We start from the raw sequence: 15792 nt of genomic DNA, 5'->3' as shown, positions 1-15792 counted from the left end.
GAAGCCTGGGTTAGAAGCCACGATGTCTCAAGTTTTAGCCTAGCCCACGGAACCATCCCATCTCCCCATTTTGATCATCAACGTAACTTTATTTTTCTTAAGGAAGGAGTAAGTGGCTGTTGTGTCTAAGGGGAGCCCAGAAAAGCATCTCACCTTTGAGAGAGTGTATAAACGTCACCATCATCCCTTGTTTGAAAGCTTCTCTAGAGAACCCTGGTAAGAATGTTTTCAGGACCACGGAGATGTTCGTTTTCAGCTGAATTTTCTCAATTGACCCCCCCGGGCAAAAGGAGCCAAAATGGAGGTTCTGGCCTTGAACGGCACTGGCCAGTATGTAACTGAATGTGGTTTCACAGTTCTTCTCATGAGTGTGCTGCTGAAGCTTCTGGGCAGGAGTCAGCTGGAGGCTGAATTTGTCCTTTGGAACTAGCAGCTTCCATGTATAGTCTCGTAGCTGAACAGGCAGCTGGATGATGTCATTGGCGACAAGAAGTTGGTAGCTCTTCCTGCTACAGTATCCAATGTCCATACAACCTGCACAAATAAGGGGCAAAGACCAATCAATCAGGCAAGTGTGAATGAGGCAGCCACTGTGTACCAGGCACTGTGCATACAGATTTTTTAAAACAGAGTAATCTCTCATGGAACTTCTATTAAATATTAAATTGTTAATATATTAAATAGACTAAATTTATTCCAAGATATTTTAGGGGGTGGTTCCCTCTCTTAAGATGTTAAAATCATAGGATAGGGGGGAAAAATCACAAAGTAATTAAATACCAGGACTCAGTACAGTAAAATCTTGTGTTTTTTTCAGTCTTTGCAAGAAATTTGGATTTAAGTAATGACTCAGTCATTCACTAGCTGAGTGTGACCTTGGACAAATAAGTTAACTCTGTGGGTTCCAGTTTCCCCATCTTTATTTATTTAGTTAGTTTTTTTGGAGTTTTTTTTGGTCAGGCAGTGGGGTTAAGTGACTTTCCCAGGGTCACACAGCTAGTGAATGTGATGTGTCTGAGGTCAGATTTGAACTCAGGTCCTCCTGACTCCAGGGCCGGTGCTCTATGTTACTGTGCCACCTGCCTGCCCCTCCCCATCTTTATATGAGGGGTATAGACTAAGGTTTTGTCCAATTCAAGTAAATGATTTGACACATTTATTAATCACTTACTATATGCAAGGGAGAGAAAAATAAAAAATGACAGCTGCTTTAATCAAGATAACTTACAATCTAGTAGGAAGAATGTGACAAGCCCAGAAATAAACATGATTCCTGGAAGAATGTGATTAGGACATAGGAAAGGGGGGCAGCTAGATGGCACAGTGGATAAAGCTCTGGTTGGAGTCAGGAGGACCTGAGTTCAAATCTGACTTCAGACACTTGACTCTTACTAGCTGTGTGACCCTGGGCAAGTCACTTAACCCCCAATTGCCTCACCCAAAAAACAAAAAACCAAAAAACCCCCCCAAAACATAGGAAAGATCTCAATAAAATACAATAAGAAATGTGCCCCCACTGCGTCCTGGGCCATCTCCAGTTGTCCTGATCTATATCTGGCAACTGGACCCAGATGGCTCTAGAGGACAAAGTGAGGCTGGTGACTCTGCATGGCCCTCCTTCACTTAAATCCAATTCGCTTGCACTTCATGGCATTACCTTCCTGATGTCATGATCCTCTTTGAGAACGAAGGACAAATAACAAGAAGAAATGTGAAGAGGGAGAGATCGATTTCATCTAGGGGTAGGAGATGAGGGAAGGTGTAGATCAGGGAGGTAGTATCTGATCTCTCCTTTAAGATTCAACAGATAGTGATGTAGAAGGTGTGGCCTACAAGCATGGGGTTCCACCTGTGTGAAAGTGCAAAGGTCAAAAGGTACAAGAAGAATAGTATGGCGTGGAAGGCCATGAATGTCAAACTCAAGCTCTGAAGCAGGAGTGGCATGGTTAGACCCATCCTTTAGGAAGATCATGATAGCAGTGGAATGAAGAGAACGGAGAAGGGATAGAACAGAGAGAGACAAAGAATCCAGGCAAGAGGTAAAGACATTTTCATCTAAGAGCAGGGGCCATATAAGTGGAAGTGAAGGGCCAGATGGGTGAGACCCATGGCCTAGGGAGACTCAGCCAACAACAGGACTTGGCAGTTGGTTGAATAGAGAGGTAGAGGCATCATCCAAGATGACACATGGTAAGCACTTAATAAATGCCAGGTGACTGATTAACCAGTTATGACAAAGTCTGAGTGATTGAAAGGGATGGTGGTCCCAGCATCAGAAACAGGAGAGCTGGATGGAAGTTCAGGTTTTAAGGGAAGAGGATGAGTTCAGTTTGGTACATGCTGCCTTTGAGTAGGACGCTCAAGCTGAGCTAAGAGGCAGTAGGAAATGGTGGGAGATCCTGTCTCTAAAAGTCTGATTCTGTTTTCTAAAAACTGTTTTTGGAAATTCATTTTCATTTCTCTAAGGCAAATGTTCTTAACTTTTTTTTATACTATGGGACCCCTCTGGCAGGCAGGTGAAGCCTATGGATCCCTTCTCAGAATACTGTTTTTAAGTAACTGAAGGGAATAATTACATTTCAGTTAGATGTTGGTGAAGATAAAGATATCGCTTTTTTTCCTATCCGGGTTTGTGGGCCTCTAGAAATCTGTCAACCTAGTTAGTTCTAAGGTGTGTTGAGCTCAAGGCCTGTGATGATTGGGGTCTGTGGCTTGGGGCCATTCCGTTCCTATGAGGGCCATCTAAAACATGAGGTTTATTCCTCACTCCCCACCCCTGCCCTGGGCTTATTATATATTCACTGCTCATCCACATGATTATCTCTTAAGAATCAAACATGGTGATATCTATACCACCTCATTCACTGCATATGACCTGGGCAAGAAGATGGGTGATGAGAGTGATCCCTCTAATATTAGAGATTACTCATTCCAACATCCCTTCCTTCACTTCATAGACGAGTCACCTGACCCCTCGAGAGGCTGAAGTGCCTCATATGAGGCCACAGGTACCTGCACAGCCACAGAGCCTGAACAGGAATGCAGGTCACCTGATGGGTGACTACTTTTTGAAAGCCATCATGTTGGAGAAATCGTCAAAGCAGTCGACCTCACCCCAAAGCTGCACAACAGGGCCATCCGTCTCTGACCCACCAACTAGTGCTGAAGAACATTAGCTTCTGACAGTGCTATTCCCATTTATGGCAGATGTAATAGCTCCCTTCTCTTAAAGATGAAAACTAATATACCCCGCAAGGGTAAATGGCCATAACTCAGGTCCTGATGACAAACGCTGGTTAGGCAAGCGATGGGTGAAGAGTACAGCGCAAGCCATATCACCACTGCACACAACTAGGGGCAAGTTGCTGCATGTATCATTTGGGATCACACAGGGTGCCAGTCTCCAGAAACAGGGCAATCCCTTGAAGTGGTGACTGGATAATAATACAAGAGAACTTGACTAGAATTTCCCAGCCAGCCTTAAGTGACTACAGGCAAGAATTGTAACCCTTTTCTTCTGTCCACAGTCTCTTCTCTTGTCATTCTTCCTTTTGCCAGCTTTTTAGTCTCTGCTTCATCTCTTCTTAACCTCCTCTCCAAAGTTGGCACCAGTATAGGAAGAATGGGATCTTATCTCCAGGTGTGTGTGTGTGTCGGGGGGGTGTCTGTAGAAGGATGGGGTAATTTTCTTTCCCAGGGACCACAATAATAATTACCAAAACTTTTATAGTGCTTTAAGGTTTGCAAATCATTTTGTGTACCTGCCTCAATTGATCCTCATAACAGCTCTGTGCAGTAGGTGCTATTATTACCCTATTTTGCAGAGAAGGAAACTGAGACTGAGAATAGGTAAGTGACTTGCCCAGGGTCATACAGTTAGGAAGTTTCTGAGGCAGGATTTGAACTCAGGTTTTCCTGAACTGAGGTCCAGTACTCTATCAACTACCTCATCTAGCTATGTACCACTCCTCCCCAGGTTCCAGAAAGTTCTCTAGGTGGAACTGCCCTCTACCTCCCTTAGTGCCAGTGCTCCCCTCCCCCCCGCCCCAAACCAAACCCTTACTGGATCTGGCTCAGGAATAATTCTGAGTGGTTATGGCTGTGCTTTTATCCATAACATTTCATCTTTTTCACAAACTTCAGTGAAGAAGAGTAAAAGTTCTCTGGTGATTAATAAATGCCTATTGATTTGTTGACATCTGTAGTGTGGTGCCACAGAAAGATCCATGGATGTGGAGTAAGAGGCTGTGGGTCCAGATTCCAGCTTTGCTATTTACTATCTGTGTGACCTCTGGGGCTTCATTTCCTCATCTGTAAAATGGAGTAAATGAGCTCTGCTGTTCCTTCTAGTTCTATACGCAATGATCCTAGCTATGCATTTTGCCTTTCTTTGAGTGTCTGGTGCTTTGCTCAGTGCCTGGCACATAGTAAACACTTAATAAATGTACCTGGTGTTGTCCCTGCCTGCAATGCTCTTTCCTGCCTTGCCAGCTCCCTTGAAGACTTAGCTCAGTGTCCATGGCTAACAAGAGGTTTTAGTACCCACACATTACTTGGTATTTTTTGACATATATTTGAATTGATTTGCTTGTGCACATACTATTTCCCAATAGAAAGGGCAATCAAACAGTAGTTCCTTGACGGCAGGGACATCTTTGTGAGCCTAATGCCTGGTGCTTAATAAATGCCTTTCACCTCATTCTTTGCATCTGAGTCCCTAGCACTGTGCCTGATACGTGTTTGGTAGGCGCTTAGTGAGTGTGCTTGCTGAACTAAATCATTACATTTAGAGTCTGTTGGGTCATAATTTTTGGAGAGATACTCCCCTTTCCTTCCTCCCCCCCTTGCCAGAAAAGAAAACGGGGCAGGCTGGGGCAGGTAGAATAGGAAAAAAAAATGCAGAGAAACAAGCACAAGAGATTTAGTGTCTACAGGGGTAAAGAGAATGCCAGAGCATGCCAAGAACCAGAAAACAAGTCCTACTGATTGTCTTTTCTGCATGGATCCACAGGCGGGTCATATCATCACAAAGGAAAGAAATCTCATATTTGTTGCCAGATGTCAGGGTCAGGTTGGGGCTGCATCTGGTGGGCCCCTCACAGATTAAGCAGGCAGGAACAAAGTGCCGGTTCGTCCTGACTGGTTTTGGCTCAATGGTCAGCGACATGGCTTTTTCACTTCTCAAGTCAATGGTGTAGACCTTGTCTGAAAAAAACAAAGATGGGGAAAAAGCCATCAGTAGCAACCAAAGGAAATGATAAGGCCGACTGCATGGGATAGTGGAGAATGTGCTGGGGAGCCCTGGCCTTGAATTCTGCTGTGGTGGCCCTGGACAAGTTACTTCATTTGTCTGAGACTTACTTTCCATACCTGTAAAATGGGAAGAATAACAGCTCCTACTCTCAGGGTTATTGTGAGAATCAAATGATCCTTTGTGCTATGCAGGCCTGGAGATGACATGCTACAGTGTACTTAGAGTTAGGAAGACTTGAATTCAAATCCTACCTTAGACACATGCTATCTGTGCTACCCTGGACAACACACTCTATGTCTTTGGGGCCAGATTTGCTCCTCTATAAAATTAGATTGCAGATTTAATTGTAAGATCCATTAGATGGTAAGTTTCTTGAAAGCAGGGACTGTCTTGTACCGCTTTTGTAGTTTTGGTGCTTAAATGTATAGTGAATTAAAAATTAAAATTTGATTAAAATGAGGGGGCTGAGCCAGATCTCTAAAGTCCCTTTGGGACTTTTGGGTTCTAGATCTATGATCCTTTAAGTGTCAGGGCTGGAATTTGGACCCAGTCTGACTGACTCTAGACCCAGAACTTAATGCCTCATTGCAGAGGGACAAAAGAATTCAAAAAAAATTTTTAAATTTCATTTTTAATTTATGGAATAAAACAAACATGTCCATAATATAGTACAATAAAAAAGATGATTGTACATGAAACCATAAATCTACTGTGTATAACTTGCTATTCCTTTCAAATATACAAAAAATTATCATGTAAATTTTTTTTCTCCCCCCACCCAATCCTTGCCCTAGAGATGACTATCATTAGATACAAATAGAGGGGTGTGTGTGTGTGTGTGTGTGTGTGTGTGTGTGTGTATACACATATATATGTATGTATATATGTACATATACATATGTGTATGTATATATATACATGTGTAATTATTCTATATATACTTTTATTTATCAGTTCTTTTTCTAGATATAGATAGCATCTTTCTTCATATATACTTTATAGTTAATTTGGATATTTATAGTAGAAAAATAATTTATTCACTTGAAGTCATTCTTAAAACAATATTGCTATTACTGTATACCATGTTCTCTTGGTTCTGCTCATTTCACTCTTCGTTACTTTGTGCAAATCTTTCCATGTTTTTCTAAAATCGTTGAGATCATCATTTCTTATAGCACAGTAGTATTCAATCACAATCATATATCACAACTTGTTCAGCCATTCCCCAATTGATGGCCGTCTCTGCAATTTCCAGTCCTTTGCCACCACAGAAAGAGCTGCTATAAACATTTTAGAACATATAGGTTCTTTTCAAAATTTAGGGTTGCCTATATGAACTTGGAGTTAAGTGACCTGGGTTTTGAAACCTTACTATGCTACTATCTGTGTGACCTTGGGCAAATCACTTGAACTCTCTGGGGCTCAGTTTCCCCATCTGTAAAAAAAGGAGGGTAAAATGGCCCTCTTCACCTTTAAATCTTATAATTCTGTTGACCTCAAACATATTTAAGAAAGTCAGAGACATTAAAGATTGGGGGCAATTGGCCCTAAATATATTTTTCCCTTTGCATAGATTTCTATTGTTCTTAGAGAAAGTTTAATTCTTTGTGATTTACCTAAACAGGGTATGAAGAAAATCCAGAACACTTTCAAAACTCAGCACTATTAAAAGAAAAATTACTGAAAAGTAATATTAGGTTGCCATCCATTAGATTGTAAGCTCTGTAAGGACAGGAACTGTCTTTTGTCTCTTCTTTTATCCCCAGTGCTTAGCACACTGCCTGGCACATAGTAGGCCCTTAATAAATGTTTACTGAATTGAATTAATATAAAAATGTGCTTTGGCTGTTTGCAATAGGAAAAAGTTTTGGGGAAAAAAAATAAAAAGACTCCACCCCCCCAAAAAAAAGCCACCCTCCTATACTCCATTCCATAACTACTCTGTGCGAGGTTAGCCTAAAAACGCTCAACCAGTGACTGGGGTAGGGAGAGTGTTAAGAGAAAAATGGCCAAAAGTAGGGCTACAAATTGAAGGCGACCCAGGGCTGTCCCAGAGATGTTGAGATACAGTCTCTCTGTTTGGTTACTTACTTCCACTATCATTCCAAAAGGGATTAATCAGGGGGAAATGTCTTCTGATCTTTATCTCCAATCAGCCATTAGCTGAGTAAAAAAATATCCCTTTTGAAATATCAGGTTGTGTCATCGGCATCTTTCCAATTACACCAAGATTCAAGAGATGGAGATCTGGCAGTAGCTATCTAGCAGAGCAGCCAGATTGGGATTGAAATCTAGTGATGGGGAGCATTCCTCCCTCAGCTCACTCACTTTTCCCCACAGCATTGCGGGTGTGCTTTTGCAGACTCTAGCTAAGACTGCACAACAATTGAAAACTTACTGATCACCATTTTGTTTCAAGATGGCACAGAAGGACAGATCCAATTTAAAGCATGTTGTGATATGCTTTATCACAACAGCAGGAAACCAAAATGTGGTCAAAATTAATCAGGTCCTTTCATAGTCATTTGTGTTCATATCAAGAGGTTGAGGTGAAACAGAAATCTCACTTTGTTGTGCCAACCAATGTGGACAGTGGAATCATTCTAATTCTTCAGACACTGGGGAATGCCAGGGGGAATGTCGGCTCTTTCTGTTAATGAATAAGCATTTCTTAAGTGATTATTATGTGCCAGGCACTGTGCTAAGTGCAGTATGGTTCAGTGCAAAGAGCGTAGGATTTGGTTTAGAGGACCCAAGTAAAATTGTAACTCCTCCATTTATTCTCTGTGTGGTCTTGGGTAGTTAACTTCTTGGGCCTCAATTTTCTCAACTATAAAATGAGAAGGTTGGATTAGATGACCTTGAAGGTCCCTTGTGTCTCCAAATCTATGGTCCTACAACTTTTTCTACCCAGCGATAGGATTTGATGAATGTATAGAAGTTTTCTGGATTATGTCATTTTATATTTGTCTTAATTAAACGGTACCATATATGAGATAGGTTCATTTTTGTATCATAGACTCCTCTGGTAGTCTGGTGAAGCCTATGGATCCTTTCTCAGAATAATGTTTTTAAATATCCAAAATAAAATATACAGGGTTAAAAAGGAAATAAGTTGTATTTAAATAATTATCAAAATATAAGAAAACTAAGTTCATGGACTCTAATTTAAGATCCCTGGATTTAATCTTAGATTGACTTTAAAAATTAGTAATAATAATATATTTTCCTTAGATAGTATGTTATTATTATTAATTTTTTGATAGATTCTCATATTGGGAATATCTGAAAGTCCTATACTTTTAAAATAAAGATAAAACATTTATTAAGTGCCAAGAACTCTGCTAAATTAAATGCTTGTGAAATCCCTAAATTTTTTTTTAAAAGAGTCTTGGCAATATGAAAATTCCCTCCTAGAAGATGATGGTACTTTCTTCTATTTTTTGTTTTTTGTTTTTTTTTTTATCACATAAATGGCCTTTAGGGTTTCATAGGAGTCATGCAGAACACACTCATTGCTATTAGCTATCTTATAGCTAATTTATTGGGGCTGACAGAGTTCCAGGTACACAATGTAGAAATTGTCTAAACACTCCTAACCAAGTATGAATCCTTTCAAGTGTGTGACATAGGAGGACAAGAAAGAAAGCCATTCTCTGTCTGATCTACAGCTGCCCTAGTTTATTTGGATAACAATGGTGCTGTAGCTTAAAATTTCTTCTCTTACTGTGTAGGAAAATGTTAACGAAAACTGACTCTACTGTGGCTGACCTATGCTGGAAGCTCACTACTAGTTACTGTGTTTTGTATATGATGGTGCCACATTACCCACCCATGAGTCTATTCTCTTTGCTTTCTTTCCCTTGGTAAATCTTTATGGGATGATCTATAGACTACTGAGGATATCCTTAAAGAAAATAATCAGAAAGAGGTGGGCTTTCACACATGGTTTACCAGCACAGATTGCATCTTTTAGCCACACGATTGGCAGAGGCCCAGAGAATACAAAGTCTCCCTATGTTTACTGTTCAGGTATTAGAGAAATGGCATGACTCCATTTCCTTATTTGTGAAATGAAAGGGTTGGACTTGATGGCCTTTGAGGACCCTCCCAGATACATAGGCCTGTGCCTGGGTGGAGCAAAGTACAGACCTAGGCGGCATAGTGCATAGAGTGCTGGGCTTGGTATCAGCTAAGCCCGAGTTCAAAACTAGCCTCAGACCCTTTCTAGCCATGTGACCCTGGGCAAGTCACTTAACTTCCATTTGCTGCAGTTTCTTCGTTTGTAAAAGGGGGATGATGATAATAGTACCTACCTCTCAGGTTGTTGTGAGAATTATATGAGACAATAAAGTATTATCACAAATAATAGTTATTAATACAATGCACTTAATAAAAGTGTTTTTATTACAAATTATGGAACAAAAATAAAATGTAATTAAATATAAGGTGGTAATGCAACCTCCTGCCTCTCCCCTCAAAAAAGCATAGATTGAGGGCTGAAGGCATCATAGAAACCATCTAATCCAACCCCCTCATTTTACAGAGGAAACTGTCACAAAGACCCATAGCTGGTATTTGTCTGAGACAGGATTAGAGCCCATGTCTTCCGGACTTCAAGCCCAGCATGCTGACCACTACAACATACTATTTCTACTATGTGTCTCATGTAGTTATTAAGATCATAGGAGATTTTGATAAATTTGACCATAGAGATGATAATTCCATAGCCTTCTGATTGTTAATGTCAAGCAAGGCATGAAATAGAAAGATGAATGCTCACTGAAGGTTTCTGCTATCCTCACAAAGCATGTCCTGCCCAGGGATTTCCTACAGAAGGTAAAACCCTCCAGATGCTTGCTTTTGTGGACAATGTCATACTGACTGAATCAAGCCCTGAATGTATTAGGCCCTGCCAGGCCTCCTCAATGAGATGCATAGTCACTGAGAAGGCTGTCCAAAAAACCCAAAAGGAAAAACAAAGAGTTGAAAAATGCCTTTTGTTGAGACCATGACATACAGTTGGAAGGCCAGTCTGTTGAATATATCTGAACAAGGCAGTACCAATGGGCCAGGGGTTGGCCCTTGAACAAAACAATTGAACACAAAGGAGAAACTGTGTTGGATTGAATTTACTAAACTGTGCATTGCTTCTGATGTTCCAACATGCTTCCCTACACCTCTCTTCCATACAAAACCCCCAGTGGTGCAGTAGAAATAGTGCTGAACTTTCCAGCTGAACATAAAGTCATGGTACCTGAGTGTGAATCCTGGTTCTGTTGGGATCTTTCCCATTTGATCTTGGGTGAGTCACTTAACTACCTCTCTGGGCCTTAGTTTCCTCATCGATAAAATAAGGGTGTTGGACTAGATGGTCTCTAAAGGCATCTTCTAACTCTGGATCTATGGTCCTAAGAAATGTTTTCCCCACTGAAAGTCTTTTTTAAAATAATATTTTGTTTCCCCCCAATTACATGTTAAAACAATTTTTAACATTTTTTAAAAAATTTTGAGCTCCAAATTCTTTGTTTTGGGGTAATTAATTAATTTATTTTTAGTTTTCAACATTCACTTCCATAAGATTTTTGAGTTTTAAATTTTCTCCCTGTCCTAGTTCTTCCCCCCACCCAAGACAGCATTCAATCTGATATAGGCTCTACATATACATTCATGTTAAGCATATTTTCCATTAGTCATGATTTTGAGTTCCAAATTCTATCTCTCCATCCCTCCTCCTTGAGATGGTAAGCAATCTGATATAGGTTATACATGCATAACAATGTAAAACATTTCCCTATTATTGGTTTTGTATAAGATGACTCAAAGAAAGAAAGTGAAAAATAATATTCTTCAGTCTGTATTCAGACAATATCAGTTCTTCCTCTGAAGGCAGATGCCATGTTTCATCAGTTTCGTGAGTCCTTTGGGATTATCTTGGATCACTGTATTGCGGAGAACAGCTAAATACCACTGCTAGGCCTGTATCCCAAAAAGATTTTTTAAAAAGGGAAAGGGACCTATTTTACAAAAATATTTATAGTAGCTCTTTTTGTGGTGGCTAAGATTAGAAATTGAGAAGATGTCTATTAATTGGGGAATGACTGAACAAGCTGTGGATGTGATGATTGTGATGGAATATTATCGTGCTACAAGAAATGATAAGTAGGATGACTCACATGAACTGATGCAAAGTGAAGTGAGCAGAACCAGGAGAACCTTGAAATAATAATTTCATATAGCACTTTGCAGTTTGTAAATCACTTTGCAAATATGATCACATTTTATCCTCCCAATGACTTAGGGAGGGAGGTACAATTATTATCCCTGTTTTCCACATGATGAAGTTGAGGCTGAAAGAGGTTAAAATTGATATGCTTACAGTCACCCAGCATGTGGCTGAGGTGGGATTTGAACAGGTCTTTGAAAAGGTCTTTTTGACTTCATGTCCAGTAACTTATCCATTGCACTACCTAGCTGCCAGTTTTTGAAGAGCTAAAGTTACAGGTGACTCAGTAAGCAACATAGAGAGACATGGTGGACATATAAAATATATCCAAGGGTGACCTATATGCAAAAAACAGATTGAGGGATGTTTTTGAGGAAATATGTGATCAGAAAAAGAGGTGTGCCTCACTACATGAGGAGTGAGAACAAATATGGATAGCTTGAGTACCATGCTGGTGCTGGAGCCTTTCAGCACCATGGCCAGATCCTCTGGGGGTGAGGTCATGGGAGAACAAGGAAGGAGTAGAATGGGCTGGGAGGGAATGGATGAGCAGTGATGTGCACTGAGAAGTTGAAGACCTACGTCAATGACATTATGATCCGCAGCAGTATTAAAGTAACTAGCCTTCCTTACAAGTTGAAAATCTTTTAGAACGTCCAGATGAGCTGGATCTGGAGTCAGGAAGATCTGGGTTCAAATCTAGCCTCAGACATTTCTAGCCATGTGATCCTTGGCAAGACACTTAACAGTAGCCTCCCTGTTCTTATCTGTAAAATGGGGTTAATAATACTATACTACACTACTAACACTACACTAAATTATTGCAGGGCTCAAATGAGAAAATATATGTAAAGCCCTCTGTAAATATAAATGAAGACCTCAAAGCTATTATTATTAAATAGCTACATGATGAGATATCAAGCAGGCACTCAGTTCTCCCCCCCCCCAAGACTAGGCAAAGGAGGGCTGGGCCTGTTATTTCATCAGTATGGAGGATTTCTGGTATGGTAACTCCCTCCACCAATACAGATCAGCAACTCATCTATAACTTACAGCAGACCTGCACAACTTGGTAGTAGGCAGCCAAAATTAAAATAGGCTAAACTTCTTTGGGCTGCAGATAGGTTAGACTAGAGACAGATTGATGATGGTTGGTTGTCGCGGATCATGTGATAAACAGGAGAGTAAGCAGTGGCAACCCTATATTTTTCATGGGCCACTGGAAATTCTTTGGCAGGCTAAAAGCGGTGCTCAGGCCATATATTGTGCAGGCCTGACTTACAGTCTTAGAGAGGTTGCCTGGGACACTAAGAAATTAAATGATTTGTCCAGGATCACACAGCTGCTTTGTGTCAGAGGCAGGGCTTGAACCCAGGTCTTCTGGTCCCCAAATCCAGCTCTCTCTGTCTATGATGGTATTCTGCCTCAGTGGAGCATGTTTTAGAACACTTAAAGCATAGAATATAAAAACCCAAACCACCTCTGAGCTCTCAGAGCTAATTACATCACACAATAAGGCGAGACCCTCTGAACAGTTTTGAAATTGCATTGTACAGGGAGAAAACTAGGTTGTGTGGATCTGGAATGTTCTAAGATGCAATGAGAGAGGCATAAACCTCAGCACTGACAAAAGTGATTGTTGTGTGATTGCCTCAGAGTCCCCAGATGTGAAGCTAGGCTCTCTGAGGTTGCTTTTGGTGGAGCAGAATGCATTATGGGACATTTAATAACAGCATGACTTGTTTTGAAAGGTGGGGTGACAAACATAAAATGGAGCCCTTAACATTACCCAAGCACACTTTAGACAGCTTTAGGCATACAACACTCACCCACAGGTTCACAGCTAACCTACTCCCTATTTCCAAGCGCCCCAGGCAGATAATGCATTACTCATCCTAAAACACAGAATGGGAATTTCTCAAAAGTGCTCAGGCTTACTTGCTTCAGAGCTATCATGTATTTATCAAGAAAACTTGGGGGAATTGAGAGGATTAGGGCAGCGAGTGGTTAATTGTGAGAACTGAGTGAACCATCTTAACTCCATTTTGTGACTCAATTCTGGAGCTAGCTCAGTTTCCTTTCTAGTCTAGTCCAAATTGTGTTTTGTGATAAAACTTTATTCAATTGTAGGAATTGGGAAAGAACCTTATTGTATTGTTTGAGCCTAGCCTTGCGTGGCTAGGACGCTAGAACACCTCTCCCTATTGCTTACCGTAACTAAGGTCCTAGGATGTGCTGACCGGAAACACAGTCAGATTCTCAGATTGAGGCAAGGAGTTTTCTCCCAGCTGTACATCTCAAGCAACCCCCGTTTTTTATCTGAAAACTGACCCTGTACTAATCACTTATTGTTTCTGTGCTTCTTTGGTTGTTCACAGACACCTGGGGGAAGTGGGACACCTCTTTTTCTGATTTTAGGGAATTGCACCTGTTCACTCTCCACCTCCCATGTTGGAAAGTCCCTTAAATTTCCTCTGATTAGAAATCAGATTACCTAATGTATCCTAGTTAATTGTGTTGCTTTAATTGGCCTTATTTGATTAGTTGTTTTTAATGTATAAAAATCTGTCTCCCCCTGTATTCAGGCAAAGCTGAGGAGGGTAACTGGTTCCAATTTGTTAGGCAATTGGCATGTATTGCTTGAGAAATCGATTTGCTCAGAAGCTTGAAACTTTTGTTTCCTCAGTCATTTCATCTTTCACCATCCACAAACTGGAGATGTTTTTATATTATTTTTAATAAATCTGAATAGGAAATGATATTTGTCCCTTTAAAAGGCCAAACTCAAGGATGCAAGTTAGGTAGTGGAGCTGATGGTCAGCTCCTGTCACACAGAATGAGTACTTAATAGCTGCTGGATTCACTAATGAGGTGCAGTATTCAGACATCAGAGAGCCAGGTCCCCCAAATGTGCACCGGATTACCACGGAGGTAGTGTGTTTGATGGGAAGAGTCAGGACACCTGGGTCTCAGCTGTGTGACCTCAGGTAAGTCATTTCACTCGGTCTCTCTGGGCCTTCGGTTTCTCTAAAAAGCGAGGACAACAACACTCCCCCTGCCTCACTCACAGGGTCCTTATGAGGATCAAACAAGATAACTGAGGAGAAGACGCTGAGTTCTAAGGAACTGTACCAGTACAAAGCACCGTACGCCTTTTATTCCTCAGCCTCAGTGATGAGAGAAGGGGAGCAAAATGAAAGCTGAGTCTCAGCTGAATGGCGTTCGAGGCCCTCCACCCTGGTGCCATGCCATCTTCCAGCCTAAATATCTTCTAGGGGGCAGGATGGCCTGAGGGCCTTTGTGCATTTTGGCTTTCCCTAAGAGAACCTGATCCACCTGGACCAACAGAAGGCAGTAGCGCTATAATGACTCTGGCGTCACCTGTGCATCAATTTCTGTCACACAGCTAGTAAGCAGTTTAACTGGGAGCTGAACTCAGGTGTCCTGGACTCCAAGTCAAGTACTCCGTCCTCTGCACCAGAAGTGTCAAATAACCATCCATGGGCTACAGTACTTTCCAAAATAAAATGTAATTGAGAAATGTTTCAACAAAATAAATAAAAATATGATAGAACACAGATAATGTTAACATGTGATTTTCTAAGTCAATATGTAGCCCTCAGGGATCTTTATGTACCTTCAGTGGTTCTGGTTTCTATTTGAGTCTGACACAACTGCTCTATACCACTTGGTGTAGTAGTAGTAGTGATAGTCATAGTAGTAGTGGTAGTGGTAATAGTAGTGGTACTGGTAGTAGTAGTGATAGTGGTGATACTGATAGTAGTAGTGGTTATAGAATAGAGGTGGTAGTGATGGTAGTAGTAGTTGTGGTGGTAGTAGTGGCAGTAGTAACAACAGCAGAAGCAGCAGCAGTAGTGGTAGTAGTGGTGGTGGTGGTAGTTGTATTACTGGTGGTAGTAGTAGTGGTAGTAGTAACAGTATCAGTAGTAGCCCCAGCAGCAGTGGTAGTGGTAGTGGTAGTAGTGGTGGTGGTGATGGTAGAAGTAACAGTAGCAGCAAATAGCATTAATACAGCACTTTAAGGTTTGCAATGTGCTTTGCATAGATTATCTCACTTGAGACGCTCTCTTTTAGGCACATACTTTACTTGTTGCTCCCAAACATGCCTCTGTGCCTTCTCCTCATGCCTCCCCATCTTTACGTGTTGAACACTGATCTGTTGCTCTGTTAAAGGTCACATTAAAATGCACTCCCCCCAGAAGCTTTCCCTGCTCAGCTGGGCTGGCAATGACTCACCGTCACAACTCTTTTTCTTCCTTAACACAAATTCTGATTAGCACAGCTACCTGGG

General features: G+C 41.1%; 1 protein-coding gene across 1 annotated transcript in view; it reads right to left on the bottom strand.

The window, feature by feature from the left end:
- The window catches only part of CDCP1 (CUB domain containing protein 1), an 82313-nt gene that overhangs the window by 21438 nt on the left and 45083 nt on the right, over positions 1-15792 (bottom strand). The window contains 2 exon segments of the mRNA XM_020987338.2: positions 154-534; positions 4984-5205. Coding sequence (XP_020842997.1) covers positions 154-534; positions 4984-5205 — 603 coding nt within the window.

This window comes from Phascolarctos cinereus, unplaced genomic scaffold, assembly GCF_003287225.1.
Source record: "Phascolarctos cinereus isolate Bilbo 61053 unplaced genomic scaffold, phaCin_HiC Scaffold_1;HRSCAF=81, whole genome shotgun sequence".
NCBI classification, from domain to species: domain Eukaryota; kingdom Metazoa; phylum Chordata; class Mammalia; order Diprotodontia; family Phascolarctidae; genus Phascolarctos; species Phascolarctos cinereus.
Note: the sequence above shows the minus strand (reverse complement) of the source record. Positions and strands in the feature narration are given on the sequence as shown.